Genomic DNA, 25,168 nt, shown 5'->3' on the forward strand with positions numbered 1-25,168 from the left:
CTGGTTGTCCTTGAATTGATGCCCATGCGTTCTCCTGTAATTGATGCCCAGGCGTTCTCCTGTATTGGATGGCCAAGCCACCAAGCGGTTGTTGCCTATTAACTGATGGCAAACATCCATGATCCAGTGCCTGATGGATGGATATTTTGAGCTCTTTAACTTGTCGTCACATAATATGCGACCCAGACCTGGAGTTCTTGTTCAAGCATCCGGTGTCCAGTCGCTGAGCGACAAGCATCATCTGACCTGGTAAATAACCAGTTGGCATTTTGGAAACCCAGCATCTGATAGGCAGATAAGCCATAGCCCTATAACCGAACAGCATGCAATATATTGCCAGTGACAGCTGGGCAGCAATTTGCAGTTTGTTACTGATGAACAGGCAGTATGTGGCTAGTATATGGGCTTTCATTAAAAGGCATATATTATGTGGCATATTAATTGAGGAATATGGCATACTGTTCAGGGGAATATACGGTCGTGCTGCTCCTAAACCTTAATGTCTGCCTACTATTGTCTGCCTCTAGTTGTCTCTGAACACCGCAGGTAGTCCCTATACATGCCCCTCTCATAACTGCTTCCCACTCAGTAACTCTGGAGGTTGTAGTCCCACAATTTTGTGCCAAATAATCAGTAAGTGAGGCCACTAGTGGTTCGCACAAGGCACTACGGAATCGTCAGTCAGGTAGCAGAGTTATCCAACACCTTGGCAGCCACCTGAGCAGGCGGGTCACCCCAACCCCGGTCCCAAAGCACTCTCAGGAGAAGCCAACACCATAGTACCGTGACCCTGGATAACGATTCTTGACGGACTCTCACTCCTTGGAACTGGAGTCACACCAGGCACAGGGTCCTCACACGATCACCAGTCCCTCTGTCGCCATGGGCCCGCTTTGCCACGTGGGACCTTATTCCACATCTCCAACCACCTCCAGACATCTTCCAGCGTACTGAAGAAATTAGATTTACCCCTCCAAAGGACCTGCAATTTGGCAGGATATAGTAGCATATACCTGAGGCCCATGGATCTTAACTTGGTTTTAACCTCCACAAACCTTTCTGAGCCCCATGTACTTTGTAAGTGTAGACCAAGTAGAAAGAGATCTTATGGTTCTCAAAGAGGGCTTTAGTTATCTCCTGAGCTGCACTTAGGATACAGTCTCTGTCCTCATAGTTCAGGATATGGGCTATGATGGCCTGTGGAGGTGCCCCGGCTGGGGGGGGAGGCACCACCAGTACACGATGCACCCACATGACAGCAAAAAAGGGGGACAGCCCCCTCGGCTTCAGCATGTCCCAGATCTATTGTCTGACAAAACCCTTTACCGCACCCCCCCCCCTCGGCTCGATCTGGGAACCCCAGGAGGCAGACCTTGTTACGGCAGGATCTCCCCTCCGCCTCCTCCACTCGCACCTCCAGAGCCCCAGTTTTGGATGTAATTGTAGCCATTTGCCTTATGAGCATAGCCATCTCTGATTAAAGTTCAGCAATATATCCTCTGGTGACCCAAAACTTATCCAAAACCTTTCAGAGATCCGTGTGTAGGAGGATCTCTGCCTTTGAGGGCTCCTCAGCAGGCAAGTCTGGTACTGAGTCCAACTGGGTGCCGCTCTGCCCCATCAGACACTGCGAGGAAGACTCTGGTGTTGTGTAATGTTCCACTGAATTCCCCTGCCACAACTCCAACAGTCTGATGGGGATGGAGGGAAGCGGGGGCTGCCAAGTCCCAGCCATGTACTTTACGGCTCCCTGTAATGTCACCTAAGTAATTCCTCCGGGGCCAGCATTTACCAGTGGTTCAGCTTCACAGATGGGGCCCAGCCAATCATGCCTTTGCTACTTACAGTCTCCTAATTATTAACAGAGCAAAGCAGCTGAGCCCCAGAACTCAGGAGCCCCCGTGGCACATTCTGCTCTCCCCCAGCAGCTTCACCAGTCTACAGCGTCAGAGGGGGTAGGGAACAGGTTGCCACCCCCTCATTGGCCAAGGCCGTAAGGGCAAACTCACTCTGGGTGGCCCCTAATAGCATAGCAGTTGGGCAGGCTGGCCCTAAGGCATGGGAGCCCCCCATGCAGTCCGTTCACTTCTGGCGGCTCTCTGAGAAGGTAGGCCCAAGCAGGAAAGGCGGAGCCAGCTGCCACCTCCCAGCAGCCCGATCATGGCACGAGCACACTCCTGGGCCACCTATTTTGGTTCAGGCAGCAGAATACGAGCTGCCACTCGCAGCCCCAGAAAGCGCCACCAGCCCAGCCCCAACCCAGCAGGCCACAGTGAGCTCCACAAGCTCACTGTGGCCTGTTAGGGCCGGTTAGGGCACCCATAACAGCCTACAGGCCTGCAGCGCATTGCGGCTATCCCACCCCAGAGACATACCCATTCAGTCAATGGGAGTCCATGTACACATCGTACGACCGGCTCTTATTGACTTCTATGGGAGTCCGACCGAACCAAGTCCAGCAGCATGGAGAGCATCGTACTCGCTCGGTCGGACTGCAGGGGTCCGGCTCGGTCGGAAAACACTCCTGATCCGGCTCGGTTGGAGAGCTTTCCGACCCAGATAGAAATCGGCCCCTAAATAGTAAGTTCTAATAGAGCTCTCTGGTCTGTTTTATATTTCCAAGATACATTTTCAATTCCACTGCTTTATTATGTCACGCCCTTGGAGTGTGTAGTAGTCCCACTCTCTATTTAATACTTCACCTGTAAAATAAATAAGATGTGACTAGACAGTCATTGTGGCAGAATGCGAGACTGGATTTGAGTAAAATAATATTAAAAACGAACTGGAGAGCTGATAGAGAGGGTTGGCTCTAGACAGATAGCTAGCAATAGTATGTGAAACGAGGACAATGAGTGTGGCAGAGATAGAAAGTTTAAGAGTGAATGGCATTAGAAATGCTGAATGAAAGAATGGCATATTAAGGAGTGGTGAGCATTTCTTTATCATGAAAGAGAGTGAATGAAAGAGCAAGAGCGAAAGAGAGATAGAGTCAGTGTTGGTGATTGTGAAGGGAGGCTGACAGAAGAAAGAGAGCGGAAAGAAAATGGAAATAGAGGGGGAAATTGACAAGGAGAGCGACAGGGAGCTACAGAGAGAGAGAGAGGAAATGAGAGAGAGAGAGAGAGAGAGAGAGAGAGAGAGTAATAGGGAGTGAGAACAAGGATTTCCAGCACACTATGAAAATCTCAGCTGTCTGGTTGTCCTTGAATTGATGCCCATGCGTTCTCCTGTAATTGATGCCCAGGCGTTCTCCTGTATTGGATGGCCAAGCCACCAAGCGGTTGTTGCCTATTAACTGATGGCAAACATCCATGATCCAGTGCCTGATGGATGGATATTTTGAGCTCTTTAACTTGTCGTCACATAATATGCGAACCAGACCTGGAGTTCTTGTTCAAGCATCCGGTGTCCAGTCGCTGAGCGACAAGCATCATCTGACCTGGTAAATAACCAGTTGGCATTTTGGAAACCCAGCATCTGATAGGCAGATAAGCCATAGCCCTATAACCGAACAGCATGCAATATGTTGCCAGTGACAGCTGGGCAGCAATTTGCAGTTTGTTACTGATGAACAGGCAGTATGTGGCTAGTATATGGGCTTTCATTAAAAGGCATATATTATGTGGCATATTAATTGAGGAATATGGCATACTGTTCAGGGGAATATACGGTCGTGCTGCTCCTAAACCTTAATGTCTGCCTACTATTGTCTGCCTCTAGTTGTCTCTGAACACCGCAGGTAGTCCCTATACATGCCCCTCTCATAACTGCTTCCCACTCAGTAACTCTGGAGGTTGTAGTCCCACAATTTTGTGCCAAATAATCAGTAAGTGAGGCCACTAGTGGTTCGCACAAGGCACTACGGAATCGTCAGTCAGGTAGCAGAGTTATCCAACACCTTGGCAGCCACCTGAGCAGGCGGGTCACCCCAACCCCGGTCCCAAAGCACTCTCAGGAGAAGCCAACACCATAGTACCGTGACCCTGGATAACGATTCTTGACGGACTCTCACTCCTTGGAACTGGAGTCACACCAGGCACAGGGTCCTCACACGATCACCAGTCCCTCTGTCGCCATGGGCCCGCTTTGCCACGTGGGACCTTATTCCACATCTCCAACCACCTCCAGACATCTTCCAGCGTACTGAAGAAATTAGATTTACCCCTCCAAAGGACCTGCAATTTGGCAGGATATAGTAGCATGTACCTGAGGCCCATGGATCTTAACTTGGTTTTAACCTCCACAAACCTTTCTGAGCCCCATGTACTTTGTAAGTGTAGACCAAGTAGAAAGAGATCTTATGGTTCTCAAAGAGGGCTTTAGTTATCTCCTGAGCTGCACTTAGGATACAGTCTCTGTCCTCATAGTTCAGGATATGGGCTATGATGGCCTGTGGAGGTGCCCCGGCTGGGGGGGGAGGCACCACCAGTACACGATGCACCCACATGACAGCAAAAAAGGGGGACAGCCCCCTCGGCTTCAGCATGTCCCAGATCTATTGTCTGACAAAACCCTTTACCGCACCCCCCCCCCCCCTCGGCTCGATCTGGGAACCCCAGGAGGCAGACCTTGTTACGGCAGGATCTCCCCTCCGCCTCCTCCACTCGCACCTCCAGAGCCCCAGTTTTGGATGTAATTGTAGCCATTTGCCTTATGAGCATAGCCATCTCTGATTAAAGTTCAGCAATATATCCTCTGGTGACCCAAAACTTATCCAAAACCTTTCAGAGATCCGTGTGTAGGAGGATCTCTGCCTTTGAGGGCTCCTCAGCAGGCAAGTCTGGTACTGAGTCCCCCTGGGTGCCACTCTGCCCCATCAGACACTGCGAGGAAGACTCTGGTGTTGTGTAATGTTCCACTGAATTCCCCTGCCACAACTCCAACAGTCTGATGGGGATGGAGGGAAGCGGGGGCTGCCAAGTCCCAGCCATGTACTTTACGGCTCCCTGTAATGTCACCTAAGTAATTCCTCCGGGGCCAGCATTTACCAGTGGTTCAGCTTCACAGATGGGGCCCAGCCAATCATGCCTTTGCTACTTACAGTCTCCTAATTATTAACAGAGCAAAGCAGCTGAGCCCCAGAACTCAGGAGCCCCCATGGCACATTCTGCTCTCCCCCAGCAGCTTTACCAGTCTACAGCGTCAGAGGGGGTAGGGAACTGGTTGCCACCCCCTCATTGGCCAAGGCCGTAAGGGCAAACTCACTCTGGGTGGCCCCTAATAGCACAGCAGTTGGGCAGGCTGGCCCTAAGGCATGGGAGCCCCCCATGCAGTCCGTTCACTTCCGGCGGCTCTCTGAGAAGGTAGGCCCAAGCAGGAAGGGTGGAGCCAGCTGCCACCTCCCAGCAGCCCGATCACGGCACGACCACACTCCTGGGCCACCTATTTTGGTTCAGGCAGCAGAATAGGAGCTGCCACTCGCAGCCCCAGAAAGCGCCACCAGCCCAGCCCCAACCCAGCAGGCCACAGTGAGCTCCACAAGCCCGGTTAGGGCACCCATAACAGCCTACAGGCCTGCAGCGCATTGCGGCTATCCCACCCCAGAGGCAAAAGCACCAAGCACAGGAGTGCACCGGAGATACCTATTTATGCTGCTGGTTTGGTAACGTTACTGCATGCAGCAGGATTATGCAGGATCAGGCCAGGGCCGACAAGGAGCCTCCTAGAAACATGTTCTGTCGGGCATCTTACATGGCTACACCCCCACTTTTACACTATTAATTGTGCATTTCACTATGTGTGTGCTAGAGTGATTCACTTTGGTGCAGCATGTGCTTGCTTGGGGTTTGTGGGCTTCCGTACTTTTTGGTACTTGTTAACCTTAATTTTTCTCTATCATAGTGACATTATTGTGTTCTATTTAATCTCATCAGGGTTTTCACTAGATGATGTTAAAGTAACTGTTAGTTTACAATTTCGGCCATTCTTTCTGCCCTACAACCATATTCATAACACATCATAGTTTGGGAAGTAGGGATCTTTGGTGCTGAGGAAGGCCACTGGCCCTTTATGGGTTTGAAAGCTGTCCAAAACATGTAGACCATCAGATGTGGAAATATTAGTATTGCCAAGCATCCTCTCCTACGTTTTAATCTTAGGTGAAGCATTAAATAATTGTACACAGCATTCATTGCCGGATTCTATTTCAAATCAAAAGATTTTTCTATAAGAGCTCTTATTTGGGGGCCATTCTGGTATTTCATCTACCTCGAAGGAGGTGTGGACTCTTTAATTAAGCGCGCCACCACCGGTGGATGAGGTTTCTCCATCGTATAATAGTATATACTGAGAACATGTGTCTCTTCTGTGATTGAGTCCTCGTGTAGATTCGACTTACCTGTTGTTTGTGGTCTCTTCTCATGCCTTCAGAGCTCTCCAGCTCTTAATACTTTCCTGTTCCTTAAGGTGTTTCTGTGCCTTTTTGCCTATTGTCCATCTTCAGTGCTATACTCTTAATAGTCCCTCTACCCAAGGGCCCCTTAATTCACTACTCATTTTGTTATGATTCTTCATTATAACCGTGCAAGGAAAAACAGAAGCACAACCTACAGTCATTCTCATAAGGCAATCTGTTTTCTAAACACCCATTCTACTGGCATGAATAACGCTTCAGTCACCAATGCTATCAGTGTCAATGAGCCGCCAGGCACGTTTTGATCAGTGACCTTTAAAAAAATACCTAAGGATGTATTTTGCTGTTGCTTACTCACCGTACTCACCACTATGCCTTCTTACTGATTCTACAGAAAATCCCTGATCCCCATTCAGTTATATTCTAGGGTAACAGCATCTAATACATTAAAATCGTAGCTCGGGGTGTTAATGTAAATGCTGCAGGATATGCACCTCATCTGCATGTTATATTTCAAATACAATTTGGTCCACTTAGCCTTTCATCATTTCTAGGGTGAAAAAAATTAGTATTTTTTCAGATTCGTATTAATGACACTTAGGGTTCGATTCTGATCTCGGCCGGAAGTGCTCCAAAAGTTATCCGGGCGGAAAAAGGTATGAGTCGAACACGTGTTTCCCGACCGACTCGGACACCTGTACGAGCAAGCAAGTACGATACGACAGTACACGTGTGTTCCAACCGAACCGTTTCCGGATCCGACCCGCTCTAACGGACTCGTACGGACAAGCTTCGCAACGCATAATGGAGACGTTTTACGACCGAGCGAGTACGATGTACACATCGGACAGCCGGATCGAGCCGAAGTTTCCGGCTTGCAAAATGTCCAGGAAGCTGCCTTTCAGGGTCCGCATCGGACCCCCGTCACATGCAGCCTTACAACTCGGACACAGGGGGAGACCCTAGAGTTTCCCCAACACAGGCATGTACGGTGCAGATGGCACCGACGCGTACCCACTGTAGGGGGCCCTTGTGCGAGACATACCCATTCAGTCAATGGGAGTCCATGTACACATCGTACGACCGGCTCCCATTGACTTCTATGGGAGTCCGACCGAACCGAGTCCAGCAGCATGGGGCCGCATCGTACTCGCTCGGTCGGACTGCAGGGGTCCGGCTCGGTCGGAAAACACTCCTGATCCGGCTCGGTTGGAGAGCTTTACGACCCAGATAGAAATCGGCCCCTAAATAGTAAGTTCTAATAGAGCTCTCTGGTCTGTTTTATATTTCCAAGATACATTTTCAATTCCACGGCTTTATTATGTCACGCCCTTGGAGTGTGTAGTAGTCCCACTCTCTATTTAATACTTCACCTGTAAAATAAATAAGATGTGACTAGACAGTCATTGTGGCAGGATGCGAGACTGGATTAGAGTAAAATATTATTAAAAACGAACTGGAGAGCTGATAGAGAGGGTTGCTCTAGACAGATAGCTAGCAATAGTATGTGAAACGTGGACAATGAGCGTGGCAGAGATAGAAAGTTTAAGAGTGAATGGCATTAGAAATGCTGAATGAAAGAATGGCATATTAAGGAGTGGTGAGCATTTCTTTATCATGAAAGAGAGTGAATGAAAGAGCAAGAGCGAAAGAGAGATAGAGTCAGTGTTGGTGATTGTGAAGGGAGGCTGACAGAAGAAAGAGAGCGGAAAGAAAATGGAAATAGAGGGGGAAATTGACAAGGAGAGCGACAGGGAGCTACAGAGAGAGAGAGAGAGGGAGAGGAAATGAGAGAGAGAGAGAGAGAGAGAGAGAGAGAGAGAGAGAGAGAGAGAGAGAGAGAGAAAGTAATAGGGAGTGAGAACACGGATTTCCAGCACACTATGAGACACTCAGCTGTCTGGTTGTCCTGGGATTGATGCCCATGCGTTCTCCTGTAATTGATGCCATGCGTTCTCCTGTAATGGATGACCAAGCGACCAAGCGGTTGTTGCCTATTGACTGATGGCAAACATCTATGATCCAGTGCCTGATGGATGGATATTTTGAGCTCTTTAACTTGTCGTCACATAATATGCGACCCAGACCTGGAGTTCTTGTTCAAGCATCCGGTGTCCAGTCGCTGAGCGACAAGTATCATCTGACCTGGTAAATAACCGGTTGGCATTTTGGAAACCCAGCATCTGATAGGCAGATAAGCCATAGCCCTATGACCGAACAGCATGCAATATGTTGCCAGTGACAGCTGGGCAGCAATTTGCAGTTTGTTACTGATGAACAGGCAGTATGTTGCTAGTATCTGGGCTTTCATTAAAAGGCATATATTATGTGGCATATTAATTGAGGAATATGGCATACTGTTCAGGGGAATATACGGTCGGTCACAGTAACTGGTCGACACAATCATAAGCTGATGTGCATGTTTTCTGGATACAGGGAATAACACAGGTATATTTATTAATACATTATGGTTTACGTTGTTAATAGTTTTACAGATTCTCAGTGTGATTCTTCAGTTCTCCTTCACACCTATGCACATGTCCTGCAAAAATAATTTACATGATGGTTGTTCCTCCTCTTGGATTAGAGTTTCTGGAGGTCAAGACTGCACCACAACATTATTTTTAGGGGTTGGTATGGTATCCTGTGCCATAAAATATTTCCTGACTTTTGAGTGTTATATAGCACTCTACACATAAATAACAAATTGTGCTTCTGAAGGTTTCATGATCTGTACATGATTAATAATTTTTCACAGTAAAAACCTAGAAAATAAATGTTTGTGAGGACTCCAGCTCACGTGTATCTAACAATATTTTTAATTGGCAGAATTTGGTTCATTAAGAAACAAAAATACTTGGTTTAATGTAAGGAAGACCCCACCTGTAGCCATACATATAGCTGGCAGCTAGTCTGAATGTATGGTGGTACCCTGCATCACTCATACCCTGTCACAGTGGAGAAAAATATGCATGCAAACATTCTATTCCCACACATTGATAGAAATAAATTTGAGGGAAAATTGATTATATGCCCTAAAACCTAGCAGCCAATAATCTGCCGAACTGAGAAGTGTGATAGAAAAGGTGCATACCTGCTTCAAAGACACAGTCTATGCTTCTGCACCCTACACATGATGCCCGGGAAGATGCCCTGTGCCCTTGGAGATGTGCTGGGCCAGACAGGGAGCCAAAAGCAGCTCTGGAATAAATGCTCAAATCAGCTCCGCTTAGTTCCTCTCCTAGCTCTATCTCATTCTTGCCATCATCCATTGTCTCCCCGCTTCTATCCCCCCTTCTCTTATTTTTCTTTTCCTTCTCTGATCTCTCTTCATCTTCCTCCCAAACGGTGGCATAGCTAGACCTTTCGCCGCCCGTGGCGGTCCCTGTTTTCGACAACCCACGATGGCCGCAGGTAAGAGCAGATAGGGTTTTGGGGATGGTGACAGGGAGACAGATGACAACGAGGGTAAAAGTGCCACCTTCGCCCCCAAAACTTGTGCCTCATGGGGCAGAGTAGACAGACTGCCCCCCCCCCCACACCCCACCCCCTTGCTGCTGCTCCCAAAGCACCCTTTTGCGTGTTGCAACCTCAGGGAGCGGGGGAACGTGACATAGGAGCCTCTGCTTTCAAATCAGGTCTCCGTTGGCTGCGGCCCACCGGGAAAATGCCCGATGGAATAAACAGACAGTCTGGCTCTGGAGATGTGGCTCTCTGGAGGGGTTTTTGCTGTCTGTCCGTGGACACAGCATCATGTCTATTTTTGTATGGTTTCTCACATAAATGAAAACATGTTTGTGAACAGATGCCGTCATTCTCATAGAATGGCAGAGTGAGAATTCATAGTGAACATGTATCCAACTATAGGCCTTAATAAAGTGTCAGATCTGTCTGTAAAGAACAAAGCGGATCCGTACAGTAAGTAGAAGTTCTTTATTCACCAACACAGCTCCAAACGTGGAGCGCAAGAATGCTGCCGCTGCTGAGGATCACCAGCTGTCAACTGTCCATCAACTGTCAGCTGGTGATGTCACAGCTGGTCCAATACAGCGATACGGTGTCCTCGCAGGGACACGCAAAGGCAAGTGACACAACAGTGTCCCCAGGGTGTCAATACAGGTACACAACACATCTTCCCCCTTTATGAACAGAGAGACAATGGCTAACAAAGCTAAACAAAATGCCTAGTCACAAATGTAATCGTTAAGTTTCGCAGGAGGGATTATCCTTCTGCCACACCTGCTGGTACTAGATGGTAGTGACACGTCATACCTAGGAGTGGGTGGCAAAACTCTGACAACCCTACCAGAATCTGTGCTAGGGGTGTGTGTCACGGGGTTAGGAGCTTCAGCATGTGTAGTGTGAGGATACTGTGTGGTTTCACTGTCGGATGAGTCAGATAGGGAGATGTGGTGCTTGTTATCATTAAGCTTACAGTGCACTCCGTTGGTGACTACCGTGGTAGGCTTGCACATGGATAAAGCTGAGAAGTGATGCACCTTACCGTCACTTAAGAGGGCGGAGTTGCAGTGCACCTCTTTAACAGTAAGGGGTGGCGAGAACTTGTTCTGGCCCTTAGCTACGTGGCCACTTTTCTTTACCTTAACGGTTTCTCCTATGGAGAGTTGCACATCCTTGCAACCATGTTTGTGGTCGTATCTTTTTTTGGTTTTGTTTTGACCATGCCCAACCTTTCTTCTTGCTTGGTCACTGGACCAGTGTACACACTTTGAAGCTAATCCCCAACCCACATTATCCTTAGAGAGAGGCGTTCTGCCCCGCATGAGTACGAATGGGCTGTGACCAGTAGAGTCGCACGGTGTGATTCTGTAGGCCCATACTGTTTTTAGGATCTCATTTTTCCAGCACAGTCTGTTGTCGTTGGACAACTGGATAATGCCTTTGAGTACTCTATTGAAGCGTTCCACCGCACCGTTTCCGGCAGGGTGGTACACTGACGTGGTTTTGTGTGCAATTTGGTTTCTAGATGTATAGGCCTTAAACAGGTCTGAGAGGAACTGCGGGCCATTGTCACTGGTTATCTGTTTAGGGAGCCCTTCTCGCGTGAAAACAGAATCTAGAAACTCTACCACTGCCCTGGAATCAGGCCTGACCGTGAACGTAAGTTCAGGCCACTTGGTAAAATGGTCAATAAGTACTATTATATACCATTGCTCCTCTTTTCCCTCTATGGGGCCCATGATATCAATCCCCACTCTTTCCCATGGCATAGTCGGGCAACTAATGGGGTGTAATGGTGGTCTAAGGGTGACTTGGGTCTTGTCGGATTGCTGGCACATGTTGCAGTTTCTGACTACTCTTTCCATGTCCCTGCTTACCCCGGGCCACCAGTAGCTTTCCTTGACTCTCCTTTTACATTTAACTATGCTTAAATGTCCCTCGTGACAAATATCAAGGATTCTTTTTCTTAACGTGACTGGGGGTATCACCCTACAACCTCTCAACAGTAAGCTATTCTCGTGTGACAGTTCCTCCTTCACTTCATAGTAATGTCTCATAGTTTCATTGAGTTTCTTTTTGTGTGTCCATTCTCCTTCTAACATCCTGATCACTTGGCAGATGTCCATGTCCTTCTCTTGCTCAGTGAGCCATTCTTCCTTTGAGATTCCCTGTATGTTGTCATCTAGGCTGGTGATACAGTATTCTCCCTCGTCAGTTTCATTTTCCTGGTTTCCATCTTTTATCGGCAATCTGCTTAAATAGTCAGCTACAACGTTCTTCACCCCTGGCACATATTCAATATTGTAATGGAAGTCAAATAGGCGTACCGATAAACGCGCCAGCCTAGGTGAAGCTGAATATAGACCCTTAGTGGTGAACACCTTGGTGAGTGGCTTATGGTCCGTGCATAGTGTGACCTTATTTCCCCACACATAATTCCGAAAGTGCTCCAAGGCCCACACACATGCCAATGCTTCGCGTTCAATAACCGAAAATTTTTCCTCTGTCGGTGTCAATGACCGTGATGCAAACGCTATGGTGTACTGTAATCCTTTGTCATCTCTTTGAGTCAATACGGCTCCCAGACCCTTAGAGCTCGCGTCCGTTGTGATGGTGTTGCAGAGTGAAGGGTCAAAACCTTGTAGGGGTATTGCATTGCATAGGTCATCTTTTATGGTGTTGAATGCTGCTTGACATATGTCAGTCCAAATGAATTCACTTCTCATCTTTAATAGTTGTCGTAGATCGTACGTCTTTTCCGAAAAGTTCTTTACAAACTTTGCATAGAATTCTACAAGGCCTAGGAAAGACTTCAGCTCTTCTTTGTTTTTTGGCACTGGAGAGTTTTTAATAGCATCCATTAAGTCCTTCTTCGGGTAGATTCCTTTACCATTTATTTCGTGCCCAAGATAGTTCACAGACTCACATGCAAACTTGCATTTACTGTACTCAGCCGTGAGCCCCTTAGTTTCCAGGATTTTTAGCACTTGTTCAACCTTGTCGTCGTGTTCTTCCTTAGACTTTCCCATGATAAGGATATCATCTTGAAACATCAGAATACCCTTAACTCCCTTGAAGATGTTGTTCATAAGTCTCTGAAACATCGCTGCAGCGGATGCCAATCCAAAAGGTACTCTCGTAAATTGGTAACACCCAAATGGTGTGATGAACGTCGTAAGCCTTTTGCTCTCACGGTGCAGTGGCACCTGGTGGTACGCAGACTTTAGGTCAATAGTTGAAAACCATCTGACCCCTTTGGTTGTTGCAAGCATTTCGCTAATTTTAGGTAACGGGAACTGCTCAATTATTATACTCTTGTTAAGGTCCCGTAAGTCCACACAGAGTCTCAATTTTCCGTTGGGTCGTTTGGCTACCACCAAAGGTGCGACCCATTCACTTGCCTCCACTTGTTCAATTATACCTTCCTTTAGGAGCTTCTCGATTTGTCTTTTAACTTCGTCCTTAATCGCAAATGGTAGATTGCGAGTCTTGTGTACAACTGGTGTTGCATTTGGTTTGACGACTATCTTGTGTTGGTATCCCTTAAGTGCACCAATTTTTTCCTTAAAGACATTGGGGTACTTGTTTAGAATGGATTTGTTGTAGTCATACGCGTTTTGCACTACTAGAACAGGGTCAGAACTGCTGGGGTCCAAGATGATGCTCAAATTCCCCTGGTCCATCCAGCCCAAAACCGATGGCCCCACAGCGGATACATAGAGTTTTCCTTCTGCTTCTCTCCCTTTGTAAGCGAAATTCAGTTTTCTGTAGCCACACACGTCGATTGCTTCTCCCGTGAATGACTTGATTAGGATGTCAGCTTTCTCAAGGTGATTGCCAATATGTGGTGTAAACTTTTCTTCCCATACTTTCTTGTTCACTATTGTATATGGTGAGCCTGAATCGGCGACTATGTTAACATCTACGCCTCCAATGGTCATGTTGCATGTAGGTTTCTTCTTTTTATTTATTCCATCTGTACTGACTTCGTTTATCAGCTCCTCCTCGATACTGAGGACACACATATTGACGTCGTCCTCCTCAGAATCTTCATTCTCTAATTCATCTGCTTCATAGATGTTTTTCACAGAGCGTGCCTTACGCCTTCGACATGCCTTCTGGAAATGCCCAATGACCCCACAGTATGTGCATTTTACTCCACGTGCTGGGCATTTTTTGTCGTCAGCCCAATGTGTATTGTCTCCACATCTGTAACAACGCCTTGCTTCATTATCCGCAGATTTGTTGCTGGTGTTTTTTGCTGACTTGTTCCATGTACTCTTCGTGTTTTGTTTGACATGTGTCACCTTGCTGACAGTTCCACTTTCTTTTTTTTCATTGTTTTCAGCTATCACTGCCTTTGCACAGCGTCCTGTTAATTCAGATTTCCTTGCAACGTCAATAATATTCTGGAGTGGAAACTCTCCTTTAGCCCAGAGGCTGTCCTGAATGTCAGCATTTGACCCCTGCATAACAATTTGGTCTCTTATGAACTCGTCATGTAGATTCCCAAAGCGACAGTTCAATGCCAACTCCTTTAGTGCAGAAACATAGTCATCGACCGACTCTTCCTTCCCTTGCTTCCTGTGGAAGAATTTATATCTATCCACACCAACACACACATTAGGTTTGTAATACGCATTCAGGTCATCTATTGCATTTGCGTAAACATCGTCTTCTCCCTCACCTCTTGCTTTCTTGTTGATGCTGTTGTACACTTTTATTCCACCTGCTCCGAGGCAATGTAGCAGGAGTTTGTATTTCTTTTTTGGTGTAAATTCATCATCATCATCGAACTGTGAGATGTAGTTATTAAAATACTCCCTCCATTCTTCCCATTTTAGTAACGGTTCTCCCTTGCCAGGTAGGAATGATTGTGGTGGGGAAAGATTCCACAAGTAACCAGATGACATTCTGCGTCTAATTTATTATTTCTGTTTTTTTTTTTTTATACTTTAAATACTGTGCTGCACTGTAATATCAGTTCACTTTAGTTTCTTAGTTTACCGGTGTGTTTTCCTTTCAATTGTGTTAACTGGCGTATGAAATTTAGCTTTGGTTAACTTCCGGCAGCTGATTTGAAGCATAGAACTGAGTTGCCGGTGTTTTTTTCTATTAGCGCGTGACGCGCGTTGCCCAGGAGATTCAATTTCAATTGCTTTGTTGACGTTTCACGAATTCCAAAATGGCCGCACGTTGACAACGTCATACGTCACTGCGAGGTTCCTGGAGAATTCCTAAGCACGTCGGCTTACGTCACCACTGATTTGCATGCGTGACGCTGGATCAGCTGGCAGTTTACTTCGTTAAACTGTCAAACTTTTGCCGTTGGAGAGTACGAAGCGTTTCACCTCACGAAAGCCTCACAGACAGAGATAAACACGGTGTATAACGTCTCATACGCTGACATTCACTGACAAATTTCGTTACTACCAGTGTCCTCTTTACTTGTTCAGAAGTTTCCATAACAGTTCCAACGGCATTTTCCGTATTTTGCTGCTTAATTTTCATTTGTATTGGTCGCTCAATGCACCCTGAATATTCTTCTGTATTCGTATTGTCCTCCGCAGCAGCTTTCAGTTTGACAACACCTTCTTAGTGCAGGTATTTGTTCTAGGACTGCAAGTGTCCATATACGCCGGTTTTTTTTCTTGTTAAAATACCGGTAGTGGGTTCCGGTGTTGGCGCTCGTCGCCACTTTGTAAAGAACAAAGCGGATCCGTACAGTAAGTAGAAGTTCTTTATTCACCAACACAGCTCCAAACGTGGAGCGCAAGAATGCTGCCGCTGCTGAGGATCACCAGCTGTCAACTGTCCATCAACTGTCAGCTGGTGATGTCACAGCTGGTCCAATACAGCGATACGGTGTCCTCGCAGGGACACGCAAAGGCAAGTGACACAACGGTGTCCCCAGGGTGTCAATACAGGTACACAACACTGTCTCACATACCTTATAAAAAGGAAGTCAGCACTATACATTCTACCATTTATCCTTCAATAAATAATAATTGTGGTAGGGAATATCAAGAACGCCATATTCCCGGGTCGCAATGTCGTGATCACAATATCAGGGGGCAAAGTGTTGAAGCGGAAAGCATAAGGTGGGAGGTAAAGATTTACTGTTTCTAACTCCACTACGTACCTCGAAGATATATATGAAACCAAGGTACCCAATTTCCCGACTTACACCCTAAATAATACCACAAATATTAGTGTAGACATGTAGCATGGATGGACTATCATAGAGAATGCTAACCATAGAAGCTAAGTATAGGGGTAAATCATTCTAATGAATATGCAAAATTGCAAATAATATATAATAAAGATTGGGCCCTAGGCCAGGGGTCATGGAGGCTTTTCAAGAAATAAAATATTGTACTGTACACTTGACAAGGATAGGTGGTAACACTCGTAGTACTGGTGTTTAATCTTTGTCACAAAAGCATAACTATGGCTGCAAATCATGTTGGGGCTCTTCAGAAGTCTGACTGCACTTCCACTACATCCATGACTACACATCGGTTTTTGCATCCATCTCGCCTTGACCTTTATTAGGTCTGGTGTTAGCCAAGATTCTATGGGCCTCATTTACAAGAAAGTTCTGCAGCGCGGGACCACAATACCGTTGGCTGTGCCACGCTGCAGCACTTTCAAAGCACATATCTACAAGGATATGATGGATCCCTTTGCTCTCCCCTGTGCTGGCACACAATTTGCTGCCATGCACCGAAGCAGGCACCCTTGCACCATGGTACAAAGATGCCTGTGTCACTGGGATGATTGTTTATGTGCAGGAAGATGTTCCTTCCTGCACATAAACAATCTGAAATGGCGTTTTTCATCTTCTATGTGTGATGCATTAGCAGTCACTGAACTTGCAAAATATCATAAAAATGATTGTTTAGGCGCAGGAAGGGACACCTTCCTGCACATAACCAATCACCAGAGGTGACTTCCTCATTCTGTGTGTGCTGCAAAATGCAGCACGCATAGAAAGAGGAAAACAACTAGGAGAAATAAATACATTTCTCCTAGTTACGCCTCCCTACGCCTCCCCTGGGGAGGCATAGCATTCAAACGCATTTTCAGATTTACGATTTCTCGTGAATCTGGAAATGTGTCAGATTCCATGGGTGTTGTGTGGGAGCACCGACAGCAACACCCATAGAATGCACCTTTCACACAAAGTGCTGCGTATAAAGTGGACGTACAAAGACAGGAAAAGCCACGCAGGGTGGCTTTTCCTATCCTTGTAAATATGGCACAGCAAAATGCGCCACCGGGTCATCATAAAAAGTGATGCACCGGCAGCGCAAAAGGCTCATAAATAAGCCCCTTTGATTTAAACAAAATATATATGTACAATACACATATATAAAGGGGCTTTCAGCCAGCTTTTTCATCCATTGGTCTGTTGGTGTCTCATTCACCTTTTGCGTCCACCCACTACAGCATACAGCATGGGGCAGTGGGTCAGCCCACTTCCAGTCCCTGGTTAACTTTACTCTGAGTGACTGAATTTGCTCTTTTACAACAAACACATCCACAGACAAGCTAGTTCCCTTCTGTGCCAATATTTTTGGTTTACTGGTCCCTTTCTGTTTAGAGTTTGATGTGACAGCAGGGGGATTTATACCAGATGTGAACACAGGTCACATTCAACGCTTTTCAGTTCCAGCCTCCAGCCATTGCTGTTGTAAATTCCTTTTAACATGTCCTTTACTCAACTGATGGCATTTCACAGCGTAGTAGATTGTGGCTGTTTGAAACTGTCCTGTATTAAGTTATCAAAATCAATATTATAGATGTGAATTCATAGCCAGACAATTCTTCAGGAAACGTTTTTTCTAGGCTCAATTTTACTGGTGGTTCTTCAATAAACTTTGCCCAGGAAGAAAATCAGTGCTTATCATGTTTAATGTGCAGTATTAGTACCATTTCTTTTCCTTTCCGTTCTTTCTTCCCTTGTTTATTTGTTTACTTCTTCCTTTTTCTATTTATTTCATTCTCTAATTTCTCTTATCTTCGTCCTTTCTTTCCCTTTTTCTTTCATTCTTTCTTCCTACTTTCCTTTTTTCTTTCATCTATTCTTTCATTCCGTCTTTCCTTCTTTCTTCCTTTCAATCCTTCCTTATTGAGTTATTTTTTTTCTTATATTCCATCTATCCTTTTTCTTTCTTTCATCCTTCTTTCTTTTCATGTTTATATTTTTTGTTTCATTCTTTCATTTGTTTCCTTCTTTCTTTCCTTCCTTTATTCTTACATTCCCTCTTCCTCTTTTGCTTCCTTTCCTTCTTTCTTTCCCTCTTTCTTTCTTGCTTTCATTCTTCTTTCTTGCTTGCTTTTAGCCTTTCTTTCCTTCCGTCTTTCCTTCTTTTCTTCTTCCCCTTTCTCTCTAACCTTCTTTCTTTCTTTTTTCTTTCTTTCTTCCTTCATTTTCCTTTCTCTTTCTTTCGTTTTTCTCCCTCTTTCTTTTCTCTTACTTACTTAGGATTCTTTCTTTCTTTTCTGCTTTCTGCTGTTCTTCCCTCTTTCTGTTAGTATTTCTATCCTTCGGTCTGCCTTCTTTGCCTTTTTTTGCCTTCCTTTCTTACATTCTTTCTTTCCCTCTTTCTTGCCTCTTTTCTTCCCTTCTTAGCTTATTTCCTTCTTTCTTTTCATTGTTCTTTCTTGAGTTCTTTCTTTCATTCTTGCACTCTTTCTTTCCTTGTTTCTGGCCTTCATTCATTCTTTATTTCTTTTCTTTATCTTTCTTGCCTATTTTACTGCTTTAATTCATTCTGTCGTTCTTTCACTTTTTCGTAAAGAAAGCAGACTGGCAGCCAAAGGCACAGCAATTGGCTGTTTTAGGTCTGCATTAGCCAAGACCTTTTGATTTGACTAAAATTATACTTATGTCATAATTACTTATAGGGCTTTTCAGTCTCACTTCATCCATTTGTCTATGGGTGTGGCATTCACATTTGTCTCCAGCACACTTGAGCATGCGTCTAAGGGCAACGCGTCACCCCACTTCAGTCATTGGCTGACTTCACAATGAGTTATGGCATTCTGCCCTTTTACAAGGGGCACATCCTCACAGAAAGTAGTTCCCTTCAGTACCAGAAAGTACTATAGTAATGTGTGCTTTTTTGAGACCAGAAACATTTTAGCCTTTAGTCATTTTTTTTTTCAGATTGATAACGTCCAGAAATTTTCCAAACCATAAACTTTTGCAAAATTCATGACGAAACAAAACAAGCATTGTCAAGCGGCTGGCGGACAACACCGGTCCTATTGACTTTGTCAATGGTTATTACATTCAAGCTGTCAGTGTGCAATATTGCCATTCCCCTTGAAAGAAGCCTCGGACAATGCACATGAAAGGTGAATGTTGTCTTTTTGTAGGAACAGTTATCTCTAGCACCATGTATTGATGCTAGCCCTCACTACATGTTAGAGAATTGAGGCAATAGCCCGGTTATGGAGGGCAATTTCCACTTCTTTTCACAAATTGGTGCCGCCCAATGCCCTATACCAGTTAAATCACCATTCATTCGTGGCATGGATCGCTCCCACCAGACACAAGCAACCTAGTTTTGGACCAGAGACCCATACAAAAAAGTCAAACAGTAATATGAAATGTAAATAACAGAAATCAAGAGATCCATATATTCACCACCTGCTATATGGTAATGTTGGTTAAGAGGCTTATGACACCTGTGAATCAGGATGTGGTAGATATATTATCATGAGAGGGAAGGGAAAAAAGAGGAATAGAATTTTAATTTCAATAGAGCCCAAAATAATTTTATATCCACAGAGTGAGAGATTAAACTCCAAAGCCTTTATCACAAATGAGGCCGAGGGGCTTGAGGGTATTAACTAGGCCTGGTAAATAATTACACCATGGCTAAAATATTTATTAGGTCCAGTAAATACCTATAATTCTGAATTCAAACTCTGAAATTAGCATAAAATGCTGAAATTTATATCTTTTACCATAAAGTTTGGCCGTGCCTGTAATTACAAGGCAAATTTTCCCAGGTATATTTGGGTAGGTTTGATCTTCTGTAATTGACATGGGTAAAACAGTGGGACTTCAGAATTTTCCGGACCCGGTTATGATCAGGGACTGTAAACTCCACGTTATTTAGGGCCCGATGTAAGTAAAACCGAAATACCGAGTCCTTAATTACGAATTTTACCGATTCGCTATAAAGGACTCGCAAAATTGAATGTAGGTAGGAATCGCTAAAATATTAGCAATTCATTAACATTCCTTAATAACGAATCCCAAATTGAGATTAGCTAATAAGGAATACCTACCCATTCATTCCTAAGTGCTAAGAGGCCCATAGGAATGAATGGGAAGATATTCACTATTAGCGATTCGGTATTAAGGAATGGCAAATAGTGGGCGCTATTTCAGGGGTGCCAGGGTGTTAAAAGGACAGCCTGTTGCACCCCTGAAATGTGCATGTGTGCACATGTGGCGCACATACATGCCCTAAGGGCATGAAGGTGTGCCACATGGCACTTTAATAAAAGCAAAAAAGTGCTTTTTTAAAGGAAATCGCTAATTACCACCAACTTGAAGTTGGTGGTAATTAGCGATTCCTTAAGGCTAAAGTGCACTTACTTTTGTGCTACTTACATTGCGTTTAAGGAATCGAAATTACCGATTCCTTAAATGCACGAGCAAAATGAGGAATCGCAATTTTGCGATTCCTTATTTTGCTAGTAGGTTTAAACTCACCTACATTGCTCGCAGACAAATAGCGATCGGTAACGCTGGAATCCTGCTAATTTCAGCGTTACCGATCGCTATTTGGCCACCTACATCTGGCCCTTAGAGTTCTGATCCCTGCATAAACAGTGGTTACTGCACAGATTAGAATTTTGAGGCCTTAGTATGAACGCAATAAAGAAGAAGGGGTGACGTGGAAATGGATGTAAATATACAAATAAAACGAGTGGTTTGATGGTGTTTTTTTTAAGTTCCTCACCTTGGTACAGTTACTGGCTTTGGGTTCCAGGTCTTCCAACACTGCCAGCCCTTCCAGAAAACGTGATTCCATTCTCCCACCGTAGCCTCGCTCAGGAAAGCAGGCGTTGCTGTTCTTTAAGATCACATTCAGATTTACTGCAAATCCAGCCATGTCAATTGCAAAGGGCCTTTGAGTGTCATATTTCACTTTCCATCCTTTTACTTTGCCATAAGCATCTACATCAATGGATTCATATCGTTGTCCTCCTACGAAAGCCACGGGCCATACAGACACCTTTTGAGTATTCCTCATCTACAAAAGATTAAAGGAAGAGAGTGGCAAAACATAAAAAACATGTTATTTGCAAAGACATTCAACTTTGTTCTGTATATTGTATACATACATAGCACTCAGACATGCCTCCATAACCAGCAATACAGTTATAGAAGGCTTGACCCAGTACTGACAATAACTTGGGATGGATTCTCCCTTTGAAATTGGTTGAAAAAACTGTTCAATATATTGCGGATTTTAAAGTGCACATTGCACTTTGGTATTTTCTTTGTTCATTATTGGTGTTCTACTTGTAAGAATAGTTGGGAAAGTCAGGAAAAATGCTGAATTTCAAATCAAGGTCATCTAATAAGTTACTTTGAGATCACCATGACAGGATCTAAAGAGAAGTACACAGGAGTATTGGAGATTGTCTATATGTAAGATTTGCAGAAAGTAGATCATAAATATGTACTGATGTATTTATTATGTGTTTTATTTATTGATAAAGAACTACCTGTCTCCCAAAGTCACCACGTTGTTGGGACAGTCACAACCAATCAACAAATTCTATGGGCCTGTTTACGAGTTAGGGGGTAAGGGAATCGCTATCGAAGAGGAATCTGATTCCCCGCCGCACAGTTGGCAGTCTGCCTGCCGAATGACGATGTTGGTTGTCTGTTGAAGGAAAGACCGCCAAATTCCGGCCAATGCTGCCTGCCATTTGCAGACTGCCATGACGGCTGTAGGCTGAAGGCACCTGTCATTGGGCGGTACAGAAAAGTTCCCCACCATCAGAATTACGAGTTAGCTTTCCGTCAAGCCGACCATGGTTGGAGGACCGCCTCCTTTAAGTTGGCGGAATGGTAGGAATTAGGGTATATACTCACCCATTTCATCTTCTTCCTTTTAGTCTCCCATGTGGATCCCTTCCTCCAGGCCCCCCGAAGAAAACGACCCTGTTGGCACCGAAATCTTGCTAAGTCCATTTTGCATTATTTACCCATTGACTGGACTGGGCACATATGGTACGGACTCCAGCAATGAGAAAGCAGGAGGCGTTTTTTCACATGTCATACATATGCGTACATTTTACACTTGTGATGTCAAAATATATGCACCTGCAGCGACACATATGACATTTCTTTCCCCCACATCATAAACACTGCCGCTGGTTCAGTAGTGACATCATAATACGGAGAGCAACAGACTGCCACAGCAGTCTTTTTGGGACCACTGCAGGAGTGGTTTGGTGGCAGGACCTCCAAATTCATAATTTGGACCTAAGTCTTGTTTCCATTAAGTTCAAAGAAGTTCACAGCAATCTATTCCTACACTGCGTCAAGACAGTCTCCACGATGCCCAGTGCTGTCTGGGGAGAGATAATCAAACGTCAGGAAAAATTGCATGTCAGCAGCATAAGAGACTCCTTTGAATTTGAATGGCCTGACTAACTCTCTCAGTGGCTGAACATACTCATTAAACTTGATAGGAAAGATTGCTACCTCCTGTGAGACTCCGCAGATCGAAGTCATCGCTTCAGACCAAAAAGGATTGATGGCTGCCAAGTGTGTGCTCGCACTCAGAAAATAAGTAAACCATTTCAAGCCTGTATTGGGCAGTCTAACCCTGGCTATGCAGCCGATCGAGATGATAAACCATCAAGCAATCCTCAATGTGAGAGCTGGATGCCCCACAAATGTCAGCGTTAGCTCAGACGCACTGGCTACAACAACAGCGCAAGTCACTTGGAGTTCTTGGCACTTTGTTTTAAAATACCGTAATCTGCACTGAAAATGCTTTTTAACTAGATGCATTCTGTTTAGATGGCGTCTTCTAGGACGCACCATACTCTGTTCTTTTTGGCTTAGGGGGAACCAATCAGACAGCTGAGGAGGAGTCTGTGAGTGCTTCAAGCCCATCAAATGCCAGTGGTAGCATGGAGGTGCAACCGGCGCACCAAAGGCAAGCCCGTCTGCACTCGTCCACGCCTGGATCATTAGTTTGGCGGACTGGGTACATGTTTCAAGGGGTATCCTGATTACCAAATTTTAAATTAGGCTCTCTGTTTTTTACAGGGTTTCCAGAAATACATGTTTAGAAACATAGGCAGAAACTGTCCCATATAAAAACAGAGGGGCGTCACTTTTTTTATGCATAGGCGGCATAGTGTGCTGCACCATATTTTCAGGCCACATAAAGCTACCCTGCGTGGCTTTTCATCGCCTTGTAAATATTTCCCCTTTTCATGCATCACTTTGCATGAAAGTGGTGTGCCAAGGGTGTTTCTGTGGGTATTCCCACTGCAGCACCCATGGATTTTGTCGCATTCTCAGATTTACAACATTTCATAAACCTGAGAATGCGTCAGAATCCTAGGCCTCCCTAGGGGAGGCGTAAGGATGCGCAAAGAGGAGAAATACTTTTATTTCTCCTCGTTTTTTCCTCTTTCTATGCGTGCTGCATTCTGCAGCAGACATAGAAAGAGTAAAAAATCTCTTGGGGCTGTTTTTATGCAGGAAGGTTTTCCTTCCTCCACAAAAACAATCATCACCTCAACACAAGCACCATTGCCCCAGAGTGCAAGGGTACCTGCATTGGTGCATGGCAGCCAATTGTGCACCAGCGCAGGGGAAAGCACAGGGATGCATCATATTGTTGTAAATATGACGCATCCCGGTTCTTTTAAAATGACGCAGCTCGGCGCAGCAAAATGGCTTGCAGCAGCCTGCTGAGTCATTTTGTGGTAAATAAGGCCCAGAGGATTAAAGTTCTCTCTTATTGGGTGTTAATGGTTGTTTAGGTAAAGATTTTCCCTTTGAATTCTACTTTGCTGTAGTTCTGCATCTCTCATTTAAACTCACAACTAGAGGCACGAGAATTAGTGGACGTGGCCCTCACTGTGAATTTAGTTTTTGTTGGCACTAGGACTCTGTGCAATTTACCGCTGCTAACCAGCACTAAAGTGCTTGTGGTCTCTCCCTAAAACATGGTAGTTGGCCTAAATCTGATTGGCATAATATATCTAGTGTGTCCTACTACATGATACAGAGAGTCAGTAAATTAAATGTTTCTAGTGAACCTGTAGCACTCCTTGTGTCACCCAATAGAGTGGCACTTTAAAACTTGGCTCAGGCCTGCTAATGCAGCCCATAGTACAGTTTTAAACTGCCAATTCGACTTAGCAGATTAAACCTTTGCAAGATCCCAACTTTCTTTTTTAATACATATAAATCATACCTATGGTGGGCTGTAAACAGCCTTTAGTGCAGGGTCCACTGGAGTTTAAAAGTTTGATGTTTGTTTTTAAGTTCTACAAATCCTGGAAATAAAAACTTCTAAATTCGGTTTTCACCACTGTAATGGCTATCTCTCTATTGGATAACATTGGGTTAACTTATTACATGTATTAAGTGCTAACATTTGATTAAAAATGTCATATTTGGACTCAATGAATTGTAATTTAAAAATCCTCTTTAATGGTAAAGTTGGAATTTGTAGTCACAATTCTGAAAATACCACTTTTAGAAAGTTGGCATTTTCTTGCCCTAACCATTTGGTATCTACTGCCTGTGTCCTGGGTCGCATGACAGGGAGTAGTTTAGCTGTTGCCCTTTGTATATTCCTCTTAGACAGTGAGATAAATGGGGGCAAGGTGTCGGCAGGATGGGCATTGCTGCCATATTGACTGGGGCAGAGCTGTTCCATGCCTCACTTACATTTCAAAGGCCTTCACCAGCACACACATCTTCCACCAGTCGTTTGTCACAACTACTTCTGCTTAGAGCCTTTGCTGGGGAAGCGAAGATATTTCCGGAACCAGATGTGAGGGTAGCCAGGAAGTCATCCCCACTTTGAAGGCTTCCACCAAGGATAACAAGTGGACCTCCTGAATCATCTTTTCGGGACACTCCTGGACCTATGGAAGACTTCAGAAGTCCTGCCATGTATTCCAGAGCACTACCGTGCTACTTTGAGGCCTGCTTTGGTCTTCAGGGAACTACCATGCTGCTACTGCTACCAGATGGCTGCCCTGCTGCTTGAGGCCTTACTTGCTGTTTGAAAGATTGAGGACCATCTCCTTGAACCCAGGACGGCCAGCGTGACT

The 25,168-nt window shown here is 45.0% G+C and overlaps 1 protein-coding gene across 2 annotated transcripts in view; it reads right to left on the minus strand.

Annotated features, from left to right (window-relative positions):
- Positions 1-25,168, minus strand: part of LOC146797915 (galactosylgalactosylxylosylprotein 3-beta-glucuronosyltransferase 1-like) — a 641,970-nt gene that overhangs the window by 59,052 nt on the left and 557,750 nt on the right. For both annotated transcript variants that reach the window (XM_085627775.1, XM_085627774.1), the window contains one exon: positions 20,806-21,099. In XM_085627775.1, coding sequence (XP_085483901.1) covers positions 20,806-21,099 — 294 coding nt within the window. The remainder of the gene's footprint in view (positions 1-20,805; positions 21,100-25,168) is intronic.

Source organism: Triturus cristatus, chromosome 9 (assembly GCF_964204655.1).
Source record: "Triturus cristatus chromosome 9, aTriCri1.1, whole genome shotgun sequence".
Classification (NCBI taxonomy): Eukaryota; Metazoa; Chordata; class Amphibia; order Caudata; family Salamandridae; genus Triturus; species Triturus cristatus.